The sequence below is a fragment of the Acanthopagrus latus genome, chromosome 21 (genome assembly GCF_904848185.1).
Source record: "Acanthopagrus latus isolate v.2019 chromosome 21, fAcaLat1.1, whole genome shotgun sequence".
Lineage (NCBI taxonomy): Eukaryota > Metazoa > Chordata > Actinopteri > Spariformes > Sparidae > Acanthopagrus > Acanthopagrus latus.
Window position 1 is genome coordinate 2115223 of NC_051059.1, and position 12021 is coordinate 2127243.

The 12021-nt window shown below is 39.4% G+C and overlaps 1 protein-coding gene across 1 annotated transcript; it reads right to left on the reverse strand.

Annotated features, from left to right (window-relative positions):
* Positions 1 to 58: 58 nt before the first annotated feature.
* Positions 59 to 6390, reverse strand: buc2l (bucky ball 2-like). The gene is made up of 6 exons (XM_037083466.1): positions 6236 to 6390; positions 4620 to 4900; positions 2498 to 4459; positions 2300 to 2401; positions 864 to 926; positions 59 to 202 (listed from the first exon to the last, which is right to left on the reverse strand). The coding sequence occupies exons 2-6, from the start codon at positions 4891 to 4893 to the stop codon at positions 168 to 170; spliced, it is 2436 nt and encodes an 811-aa protein (XP_036939361.1). The 5' UTR covers positions 4894 to 4900; positions 6236 to 6390; the 3' UTR covers positions 59 to 167.
* Between the last annotated feature and the right edge of the window lie 5631 nt (positions 6391 to 12021).

Sequence of the window (12021 nt, forward strand, 5' to 3'; positions counted from 1 at the left end):
GCATTGAATGAAAACATTACAAAGCAGGTTTGGTTTAAGGTTAAAAAAACCCACTGAGTATTGATCATTTGTACACATTTATTGAGAAATAGGATTACATTTTTAATTTATATTAATTTTAATATTACATTGATTCTTTAAAACCAAGGTTGTCTTGTAGCATTTAGTCAGCGCTCATGCCACTGGTTCCTTCCATTTCCACCTGGAACAAGAGACAACTGGTTTGTTAAATCATTAACACATGATGCATGATATCAGGTAGAATAGTAGGAACCTTTGTACAATGAAATTAAATCTGGTAACAACTTCCTCAAGTCAGTTTGAAAAAGTGTATGAAGCCATTTGGTTACAGATTAGATCAAAGACACTTTTGCAGCAATGACAGTCAAGGTGCAGTAGACTGCTCATGAAAACTTAAATTTGTGCTTTCAAAGTTCTGATAGTTTGAACTGTGCTGTTTGCGCTGGACAAAATCTAAACTCAGCTAACCTCTACAAAAATAACTAAACGTCTGACTTGGAATGGAAAGCTATAGGCTGGATTCACACCAAATCTGGTGATGCAGTGAAAACAGGTTTTTCCCGTTCATTTTAAACAGTATTCCATTTTGGCTGCAGAGCAGCTGCACAAAGGCAGAGTGCTCAGAAAGAGGAGGCTGGGTGACGCGCCTTTTCTAGGGGCCGCCAACTACTGCCTGCTCCTCATCGGGAAGAGTTGGCACTCAGAAAATTGTGGGCTGATTAAAATTACACACACAAGGTCCGAATGTACCCTTACTTAAACAAAAAAACAACAATGTGCACCATTTGTTCACCATCACTCAACCTGAGGAAAAAAAAAAAAAAAAAAGCTTAGATTCTCACCTTTTGATTTCCCAGGTTTGCCGTGGTAACCATGGCAAGATTCTCTCTGGCCACTTGGATTATCTGTAGACAGATGATGCTGTTAAAAGTTCTTTAAAATGTTGTTTCTTAAACAGTGATGGGCAGATCAGTTATGTAATTTCACTTTTTTTTAAAAAATATGTATGCCGACTGCTTTGAAGAAGTCAGGGTTGAAATCAAACAATTTGAGAAATCAGTTGATAGATTTCCTGGCTTTGAGTTGTTATTGTTATTTGAGGAGATGTCACAAAGCAGATTACCCAGAGCCCCTTGTCGATTTTAGAAACATTGCTCTTTTTATTTCAAATGTATTGAAATTTATCAAATAAATGGTATGAAAATGTATTGACACTACAAAAGTCAAGAATTACAGATAGTTAAAAATGTCAATCTGAAATACTGTTGAGACTTCATGGTCCAATGCAAAAAAAGTCACAATAAATTATTGAAATCTAAAATTTCTGCCACTGGCAATGATGCATTACCAATTCTGATATATTGAAAAATTACAAATAAATTTGACAGCCATTCATTGTTTTACTTTGGAGTATTCTGTCCCAAAGCTGACATTTCGTTTAGATGCATTGTCAGACAAAACCTAAACATTTGCCAAAAGATTTAACATGATCATTTGGAAGCTGAATGTAAAGGTTGCAGATTTCTATATGTAGCACAAACATCTGCAATATTAAAATTCAAACTGTTTGTCATACAGGATAACATGTTTTTCTTCTGTTTCTTTGTCTGTACCCCATTAATGACATCCTTTATAAAAAACACTATTTGAATATTCAAGACACAATTAAGATTGCTTTTAATTGATCTTTTCTGCAGTGATTTCAGTACCGACTTAGAGTCCCATTTTCAGTGTAGTTCACTTTATACAATACTTTATATTTGGAAACTCAAGGTGTCATACAGACCAACAATTTTTGGGTGGGATAATGCAGATTTTTCTCCTTTAACAAATAAGCATATATTATATGGAGCTAAGAAAATAGGATAAGCCAAGTACTGCAATTAATTTTCAGACATTTTGGAGCTTAATCACATTGAACTATTTGAAAAGAAGTTGAGCTTTGTGTGTTTGTTTCATGTCAAAAACAAATGCATGAAAATGTCTTCATTTTTTTTTCCTAAATGTTCAATTTGTAAGAAATGCTGACATTCTGGGATAGTAGCTGACATCCCCAAGCATCAGTATTTGACAAAGTGGGAGTGCGACTCAACTTTCTTACAAAGTGGACCTTTAAAGTACTCTTTGATTTCAAGAGTTAATTTAAAAATAATGACTTTGAATGTCATGCAGTTTATGTCAGTTTATTGTCAATGCATGGACGTTCAGGTAATTTGGTCATAAACCAAGTTGAAAGTCTGACCTGATGATGCTGTGCTGTATCATCCACAGGCCTTACCTTGACCTCTGTTCCTATATGGCCCCTGCCTCCTTTGGTTTTTATGCCCATGTCCATTCATCCCAAATCCTTCAGCCTTACCACCATTTGCCCTCTTCGTATCTATGAGAGACGTAACAGTTACAGCACAACACAATGTTTCTCAAGAGACAAAGACGACAGCACGCATTCATCAATGTAAATTATAAATCAGATTACCTGGATTTTTAAAAGGAGGTCTCGTGTCTGGTTCCTTGTGGCACTCAGGCTGCTTACATGTCTTACAGTCCTGTAAGTTGGTGCACTGGACGCCAGATTCCACCAAATGTCCCTTTGACAGAGACACTTGGGCCATCCTTTGGTCAGTCATCGGGACACATAGTTGCTCATTTCTCAGCTGGCCGACTTCTTCATTCCCACATGTTCCATTCTCCACCTCCATGTCCACTCCATGTTGGAGCTTCAGCTGATCTGAAGGTGAAATTCTCTCTGCCACTGGGTTCAAGAGGAGTGCATGTTCCTGCTCAGGAGAGCAAGGGCTTTTCTCCTGCTGCTCAATTACAGATTCCTGGTTTGGGCTTCGATTAGCCTCAGGTTCAGAAGACCTATTTTCATCCACGACCTCTTCAGTGGGGATGGATACAATTATTTTACTCCGCAGGGCAGTTGGAGAAACTAAGGGATCCTTTTCTGAAGGAACTGCACTCAGGCATTGCTGTGGTCCCCCATCTTCTGAGACAGCAATTTGACACTGCATTTCTGGCTTCTTTGGTGAACTCAGTTTCTCAGCTGGGGTACTGTAAATGAGCCAACTGTCTGACATTGGACCAGCATCAGAAAAGGAAAACCTGTGAGACAGCCTCCTTTTACTAGAATTGACAATAAGGTTGTCACTTGGGGTCGACAGTCCACCTTTTTCAGCTTCCTCTGTCATCTCAATGATTATTTCAGGCTCAAACGTGCCTTTCTGCAGCATCCACTCCTTAGTGGGGATAAAGGGCACGAGAGACTCCACAGACCAAACGGACTCATTCAGTCTTCTCTTCATCGGATTGCTGTTTGAAGACATTTGAAAAAGATTGATCTCTGTAGTGTCTTCATCTGGATTTGCCCCCTTGTCATTTTCTTGCTCATTGTCAGGGAGCATATGGGATGTGTTTGGGGAACGCAGCATTTCATCTTTATAAGTTAGGCACTGCCTTACAGAGCCAAAAGTTCCCACAAGCTCACTTTCTCTTCTGGTTGAGGGAAGATCATGTAGAGCAAAAGGCAGTTTAACAATCCTGAAAAGTGTTTCTCTGTCCTTACAACTTAAGACATTGCAAGCATCATCACCAACTTCAGTGCCATCAGCCACAACGGGACCTTTCTTGGACTCAGTTGGACTGTGGTAAAGTGACTTTTCAGTCTCAACTTCGGTTTCATACGAAGGCAGCTGCTGGTCATCATGATGCAGTCCCTTGTCAGCAATTTTCAGCACCACTCCCTGTGGCGTGCTGCCTCCCCAACTCATCAGAATGTCAGGAACAGAGGCACGCCTCTCTTTGACAATCTCATCCTCTTGCTGTGAAGAGCTGCATACAGGGACTATACTATCTTGAGAGCTCACCGACCACATGTTGCAGTGACCCTTTCTGAAAAGGGGAACATTCTCCTGACCAACACTGTCTGTACGGCACTTCTGTGGTTCTCCCGGTGCTCTGATACATGACTGAACAGCCTTTGTTCCTTTAGGATGAGGGTTGTTCGAGTCATGTCTGACTGTGCCATTTGTGCTGGTCCCATACACCTGTTCACCTTTTGCATTACAGGTGGGTAGGCTATAGTTCTCAACCTCGACAGAGCCTTGTTTTTGGGAGCTGCAGCTTGAGGATGGAGAAAGCGAGGCGGTTGCATGACCAGAATCTGATCTGATATGTGGGTTTCCATCACTATAAACACCCACACCTCTATGTGTGGGTTCCGTTTGGACCGCAGAGTTTACGGTTTCTCGGGGGACAGCACAGGGCTGGCGAATTCGGCGTGGCTGGTTTGGGTTCTGGTAGGGTGCGCTGGGAACTTGGACCTGGGAGTGAAGCAAGCGTCTGTAGTCGACTGGTTGGATGTGTGGGTGGGGCAAAATGTAAGCTGGAGCCTCCATGTAAGGGGGAGGAGGGAGTGGGGGCATGACCATACCATAGCCTAAAAGGCAGAAATGAAGATGTTAATATTTTCACCCCCCCCCCATGCACACACACACACATAGTAAAACTACTTTTAACTTTGAGTATCCAATTACATTTCTCCAAATAAAAACAAATTGGGGGTAAAAAAAAAAAAAAAAAAAAAATCCAACACTCACCCATGCCTGGGAAGCCAGCAAAGGGATTATAGGGAAAGGGCATGGGCCATTGGTACTGGAGAAAGGGTGCTGGAGGTGGAGCAGGGACGTAAAAGATAGGCTGGGCAGGGACGTGGTGTTGGGGATGGAGGGGAGGTCCGGGGTCCTGGCCGGTGCCATTCAGTCCTGGATGTTGCTGTCCAGGATTTGGCAAGGCACTGTAAGAAGGGAGGTTTCCAACATTTGGTCCTGGATGAGCTGGTGGAGGTCTGTTAACAGAGGCGGTTGCTGCCATATTCAACCTATACGGAGTTAGAAGAACAAGGAGTGTCATTTGAGCAACCACACTGTAGTGACTGGAACAGCATGTCTTATAAAAAGGGTAACTCCTCCAATTTTACACATTCAGGTGTGTTTAGAGGTCTTGGGGTATACTATTGCCTGAAAAAAAAAAAAAAAAGTACCTTAAAGCCTTTTCCACCTCCAGAGGCTGCATGTAATATGATACATTGTCTATAGTGACATCACTAAGTGTCTTACATTGTGGGTAATGTAGCCACCACGTTTTTGGAAACAGTCCACTGATTTGATATTGCACTCATTATGGACGGATGAGATTGATTCTGAGATGAGATTGATAATTTGTTTTTAAATGTAAAATTGGTGCAGTTATCCTATAATGAAATATAGCAGTTAGAATTTTTGCATCACTAAAGTTCTTGATGTGTTGGACTTTTGATAGGAAGCTTCATCCTCCAAGGGCGTTCACAGGTTCAGCCCAGGTTCAGCAAGCTGCATGACTATAGTTGGCCCTATGTCATGGGCACCCACCACTGGACAGCAAATCACTGCTGTATGTAGGCTGACTTCATGTATCCATCACTGGGTCAGACTATGCGGGATGGGATTCAAGTCTTCCAAATATACTGACAAAAAGGTTAAATCATTTCCCAAAACGGTCGTAGAGGTTAACAGGAGAGAATATTTTTTGGTGATCTTCAGCGTCAACTAAAACCACACTTGCTTTGACTGGCTCTACTTCATGTTTTTGGCAGAAGGCTGGTGTATGTGGGATTGAGCCACTGCTACCTCCTATAACAAACCTATGCAACTTCTAAGCGCAGACATGCAGGAAATCTACAGGGGGACTAGAAACAATAGCTGCAGATGACCAGTAGAAAATGAAACTGAGTTAGATTGTCAAGTGTGACTCATTACTCAGCCATGAAAAAAAAAAAATTTTTAATTTAATTTTAATTTTTAATCTTTGCTTCCAGAAGCAGTTGGGATGCTTACACGCCAAGCATGAGTTTAGTCTTGTTGATGTACTTAGTGGTGATTAATGGTTCATCAGCATTTCTTTGTTTCCTTTACATGCCAGTGTCAAGTGCTTTGCTGTATGGAAAATTAAATAGTGATATAATTGCCGATATAAATGTGAGGAGCAGTTAATGACATTAAATCAACTTCAATACGATGAATACAATTAAAGCGAGAAACAAACTACAATACAAGCCCTGAGCTGAAACACTAAATGGAGGAATTATTTTAAACAATACACTTCATCTCAAAAATCACACATCCAAATCTTCTGTCTGCATTCATATCGTATTAAGAACAAAGTAGCGTCGTCTTACCTTGTTAAGAACTGCAATAAGTAGAAACCAGAGCAACACTCAAGGATATTCAAACTGAGGCGCAGGCACACCTGGGTTTAAGTAGCTGCTGATCAGACAAGTGTGTGCACCATCAGCTCATATGGAGTTTAGGGGCCCCCTGCAGGACTGAATGTGAGTGTGCCATCAGAACTCTAGATGGAGACAGACTCCAGAGGGACAGTGAAGCTTTCAGCTGGTTGTTCTGAAACTCCAGTCCTCTATTGGATGTTTGTTTGGATTGTCTGCACAGTTTCCTTTCTGGGCTTTGTGTTTCCATCTATTCAACAGTGTTCAGGGCCAACATCACAATACAATACTGGGATCAAGTCTAACATATTTTGCATGGAGTCACGGTGCCACTGAAGTGATTTAACACTTTTGCGTAACGTAATTGCATCAAAACTAAAACTAAACAAAAAGTTATTTAAAAACATCATATTTAAGAATTCTGGATGAAAATGTCTTAAAATAAAATGACCTTTTGTTATATATGGTTGTATATTAACATTATCCCAGATGTTTCTAACAATGTACAGACCCAGAGAAATCCACAAGTTTACTCTGGCAAACAGAAAGTTTCATTTAGTTTCCGTCGTTACTTTTTGGATGGGGAAGCTGACAGTCTAGACTAAATTTGAGGTGAATACAACTTTACATTACATGACCTCATCTGTGAGCATTTGTGCCTGAATCACATTAGATAGATTTTCATTAGCAGAGGTGGTTGATGGTGTAAACATCAACAGTGTGGCAAGTTTGGCAGCAGGATCATTTATTTATTTGCATTCAATCAGAGTTTATCTGCCCAACAGCCAATTACTTTACTGTACCCTAGCTGTAAAATAAAGTTAGTGAGCAATGGCAAACAGACAGTGGTCTCTCTGACGCTGGTACTTTTGCTTCTTTTCCCCTCTCCCCATCTCTGGTCAGCACACCAAATAAAGACCCCAAAACTGATAAATCTGCTTTTTAATCTTAAGAATTTAAAATAATCTCTGAGCTGTTCAACTGTTGGTATACAAAGTGACTCCAGCACTTTAATAAAGACCCCCTGACTGAAGAAGTTACATATTGTACATTTTACTATAATTACATTTGCATTCTATTTACCCATTCTGTAAATTCAGAATTTAATATTACAATGTAAAATAGTTCATTTCAAAAAGCCTTTAAAAAGCCATGGACTGAATCTGTAGCCCTGCAGCCTTGTGTTTTTGTGCAAATTTGGTCTGAAAGCAAGTAAAACATTTTTTTAATACTATTTTTATTTTCAAACTCTACAAAATTGCTGTTTGCAGAATGCATGGTGTTGAGGTAATGTATCTACTTGCAGCTAAGATTAGTAATTGCGCTGTGGCAATGGGAAGTACGACACTGTATCGCCAGACTAAAGCAACAGAGCAACTTTTCGTGAGACATGAAAAAATGAATTGATGTAATGTTTTTCCAGATCCCGATAAATCGGAATATACCTTACTTAGAAAACAGTATAATAATTATGCAAAAATAGCCAATATTCTATAGGTCAGATAGAGACATAAATATAATTGTGACTTTTTCATAACCTGTTCAAAACTCCTTGTAGTTCGTTGAAGATTTCACAGAGGAAAGAAAAATGTATAGTTAGTTGGTTAGTTTGTTTGTTAGTTTGTTAATTCTTTGTAGATACGTTTTTCCCCTGGTCTTTGAGAGCCTGCATATCTACTGGGTAAATCTTTTAAGAGATTTACAGTACAGTCTAGGAGTCTTGTGATGTCTGGTATGTTTGTGTTGTTATATTATCTAAGTGTCAATATTGGCACTGTAAACATATTCTGAAGGACGAGGATTGTGCCTTTAGTTTAAACTTTTGGAATGTGCCTGAGCCAAGACAGAAACCACATCCAAGAGTTCTAGCCCATGGAAGAGTGTAACACAGTAGTTTTCAGCACTTTAAACTGAGTTAATGTATTTAGACCACATCGGAATAGTTTCCACAAGTAATCAGGATAAATTCAATCCTAATGAGTGAAACAAGAATAGATTGAGGTTGGAAACAATATTTTAAAACAATTGTTTTCACCTGGTCTATTTGTGATGTTCTAAAAAACTGTGGCTTGGTGAAATAACAGTATTGTGGCTGTAGCAGGGCCTTTATTACATGTGTGGTGAGTAACACATTAGTATTTCAAGGCTAGAATCGCTTCTAGTATCATGTTATACTGCATTTCTGTGCATGGTTTGTCCAGGTAGTGTTGCTGTCCCCCATCAGAATTGCTTAACTGCTGTTGGTATAAGTCAAACCCCCTGGACGAGTGCCAGGCTTTGAAGTAAATTTTCAAAGTGGCCAAAAACAAGTCACTGGTCAAGTAATACAATTATGCAAAAAAAGATCATACATAGTGTTTTATTACACCTGACATGGTTGTGATGGGATTGCTATTGTCCTACATTTACTGTGGTCCTGTCCAATGGTGGAACAATTCTGGACTAAAATAATTTGTGTTATTGAATGTTAATATTCCTTAACGTCCCGATGTTTGTATACTTAATATGATGGAAAATATACAGGAAAAGTATATGAAAGTATAGTGACATAAAGTATATTTGCATTAATCTTTTTGTCCGTAAAGGGGACAATACTTATGAACTGGAAAATGTGTAAACCCGATTGTTATACATAACTGGCTGATGGACTTCTTGGACATATTATAGATGGATTGTGTGGTCTCAACCCTCATAAACTAGATGGGCTAGTGGGCTAGGCTGTGATTTGAGAAACTGAATAATAGGTCTCAGTTCATTCAGTCATCCATTTTCTGCTACTTATCTGGTGCCCAGTCACAGTGGCAGCACGCTAAGCGAGGTTGTACAGATGTCAGATTAGATACCTAATCTGTCCAGCCTGTTCTGGGTCTACCCCAGGGTGGAGGATCCTGATCAGATACCCAAACCACTTCAACTTTATTCAGTGCAAGGGCACAGCAGTTCTACTCTAAGCTCCATTCAGATGTATGCATTCCTTATTCTATCAATAATGGTGAACCCAGCCATCCAAAGGACGAAACTCAATGTTTCCTTTAAAGTACAGGTTTTGTTTTCAAGTTTTCTAATCTTCAGGGGAAACTTTTTTTCATTATCAAAGGTTCAAGGTTATTATAATCTTGTATTATCGTTATTATCATGATTATTATTATTATTATTATTATTGTTGTTGTTGTTGTTGTTGTTGTTGTTGTTATCATTATTATCATTATTATTAGACAGGTTGTTTTTTTTCCAAAATTCCATTGTTCTCATCTGATGCACCTTCCTCAGAACAGGTCATCCACAGTGCCAAACTGATTAAAGTTCAGCATCCTACATAGACACAACATCTTACGAAGGCCAACAGCTGCATAATAGATCAACCCATTTTACCCATTTACTGGTAGGGGTGTGACTTTCTGTTGCCAAGTAGTTGCTCTTAGGGGAAATGTTTGGTCTCTATAAAATAATTAATCAAGGAGTATGGTTTAGACCTGCTCAAACAGGAAAGTGTCATTAGATGACTTTTGTTGTGAATTTGCGCTACACACTAAGATTGATTGAAAGCAGTTATATGGTTTAAAATATATTGAATATATACAGTATATCTTCAATTCACCATTGTTGTGTTCATTAATCCCATGTGGTTTTACATCATCAAAATATGTATCTAGCTTGACAATCAACAGTAATTAGCTATTTTAATTGTGCACAGCCATTTTGGACTCACCACTGAATTCACCGAGTGGTTGGCAAACACCACCCTGGCTGCAAGCAAAGCTCCTCAACGAGTCGACAAGATGGCGGAGAGAATCATCGGCTCTGACCTCCCCTCCATGGAAACGCTGTAGACACAGTGCTGCTCAGGGAAAGCACAGAGCATCCTCAGGGACAAACACCACCCAGCCCACTCTCTGCTCAGGTGAAAGAGCTCAGGATACAGTCTGAGACACCACAGTCCAGAGAGCATCTTCAAAACACTCACAACAGCCTCTCTCCAGCCACTTTCATACGAGTAGCAAATGACATTAAGGCTGGAAGAAGATGCTACATCCCCCACCTCATTCACACTACGGCCACTTCACAACACTGACAGACCTTAAAAACTATTCTTTGTATTTACTACCTCAGCCCCCATCTACATGAACGCCTTCATCCCTGTCATACAGAATCTCTTGTGCAATATTTGATTATTGAAATAATTCTTTCCAGTGTGCAATATTTTAGGGTGTATTTAGTATTACTTGTTAGTGTGTACTTCGAAAGTGAATATTTTTGAGTGTTTTGTGTGTGTTAGGTGTGGGTAAAAAAGGTGAATTACACACTAAAAGTAATTCAGGGGACATCTCACCACCACTTAATTAAATGCATGGTTGCACAGTGCAAGTATTAATCTTTTGATGTTGACAAATCTTTTAATAGCAAACATAATGTTGATGAGTTTTGAGGACTTAATAATGTTGGTAATAACAATGACCTAATACTGTATGTGATTTAAACTTAAATTTCTGTGTTAATTGGTTTCAAACAAAATTCAAGTTGTGGTAACTCTTTCAAATTGGCACAGTAATTTAATTCTTCTCCACCTCCAGGACCAAATTTCAAGTCCCCTCCCCTAGCTATTATCCTGCCTGGGCAAATTCAGACAGTTAACATCTAACCATGCATTAGATGATTGTTCTCAGTCATCCAGGTCCTGGTAATTCTAAGGCATGAGGGCCAATGGTGAGTCGTTGACCCAACCAGCCTTCATAATGACTCTAATACTCATGGTTCACGTGTCAGAATCAGAATCAGAAATCCTTCGATGTCTCGCAAACAGGGACATTTGTTTTTACCCAGAAGCCAAAGGACAGAATATTACAAAAGTCAAAACCAATAGCAAAAATACATAATATAATTAAAAAGGTAACATACAGAATAGACATATAAACATGATATCGTACAAAATTAACAGCAGTACTTAACGACCCCGTAAGGACATACCAACATAAGGTTTAAAGCCTTCAAACTCCCCTCCAGTTAGTTAGAACACAAGAAGCTTATTTAAAGAGAAGTGAACTGATATTCCCCCTCTGGCTTTTTGTACAATTTTTTCAACTTCTTTTGGTTTTCAATGCTTTTTTAAAATAAATCTCTTAAACAGCTTCAAACTTGCCCAAAACTACCAAACAATCAACAATTTTCAGGATTCGTTAAAACCACAATTTTTTAATCTCACTGCAATTTCAGTATAAAAACATGCATTCTGTAATGCCAGAATTTCATTCTGAAGAAAATTAGTGATATTTGACATTTTTACTGTATTCCACCAGATTCAACCATTTTCCCATTGTAGGCCGATTCATGAAATTCTTCTTAAATTATGGAGCCTTGTGACCACCAGGGGGGCTCCAAGAATGATTTCTGTTCAAATGAAAACATTTGAAGTGCCTAAGAATCATAATCCAAAATTATTTAATCTCTTAAAAACTGACTTAGCCGTGAGATGCCCAGATGGCCTTTGCTTACCCAGAATTCATACATGTCTACAATTTACCACATAGACGATGCTTGTCTGGATTGTGCGTTTGTGTGAGTGTGGACTGGGCCTTGCTGCCTATTTCGGAGATACTGGGAATTACTAGCAGATGAAGATGGGAGGGTTGTCTGCTTATACCTGCCATCCAGGCTGGGCCTGCAGGAAAGCCTGCAGGCCTGACCGTCATGCAGGTTCCTTGGTCCAGTTCCAGTACCCCCCTTACCCCTTCAACTAAGTC

Coding starts and splice junctions, on each gene's coding strand:
- buc2l (XM_037083466.1), bottom strand. CDS start 4,893: ATGGCAGCAACCGCCTCTGTTAACAGACCTCCACCAGCTCATCCAGGA. Junction 2,402..2,497: donor ACCTCCTTTTAAAAATCCAG/GTAATCTGATTT, acceptor CGTCTCTCATAG/ATACGAAGAGGGCAAATGGT. Junction 203..863: donor CAAACCTGGGAAATCAAAAG/GTGAGAATCTAA, acceptor CTCTTGTTCCAG/GTGGAAATGGAAGGAACCAG.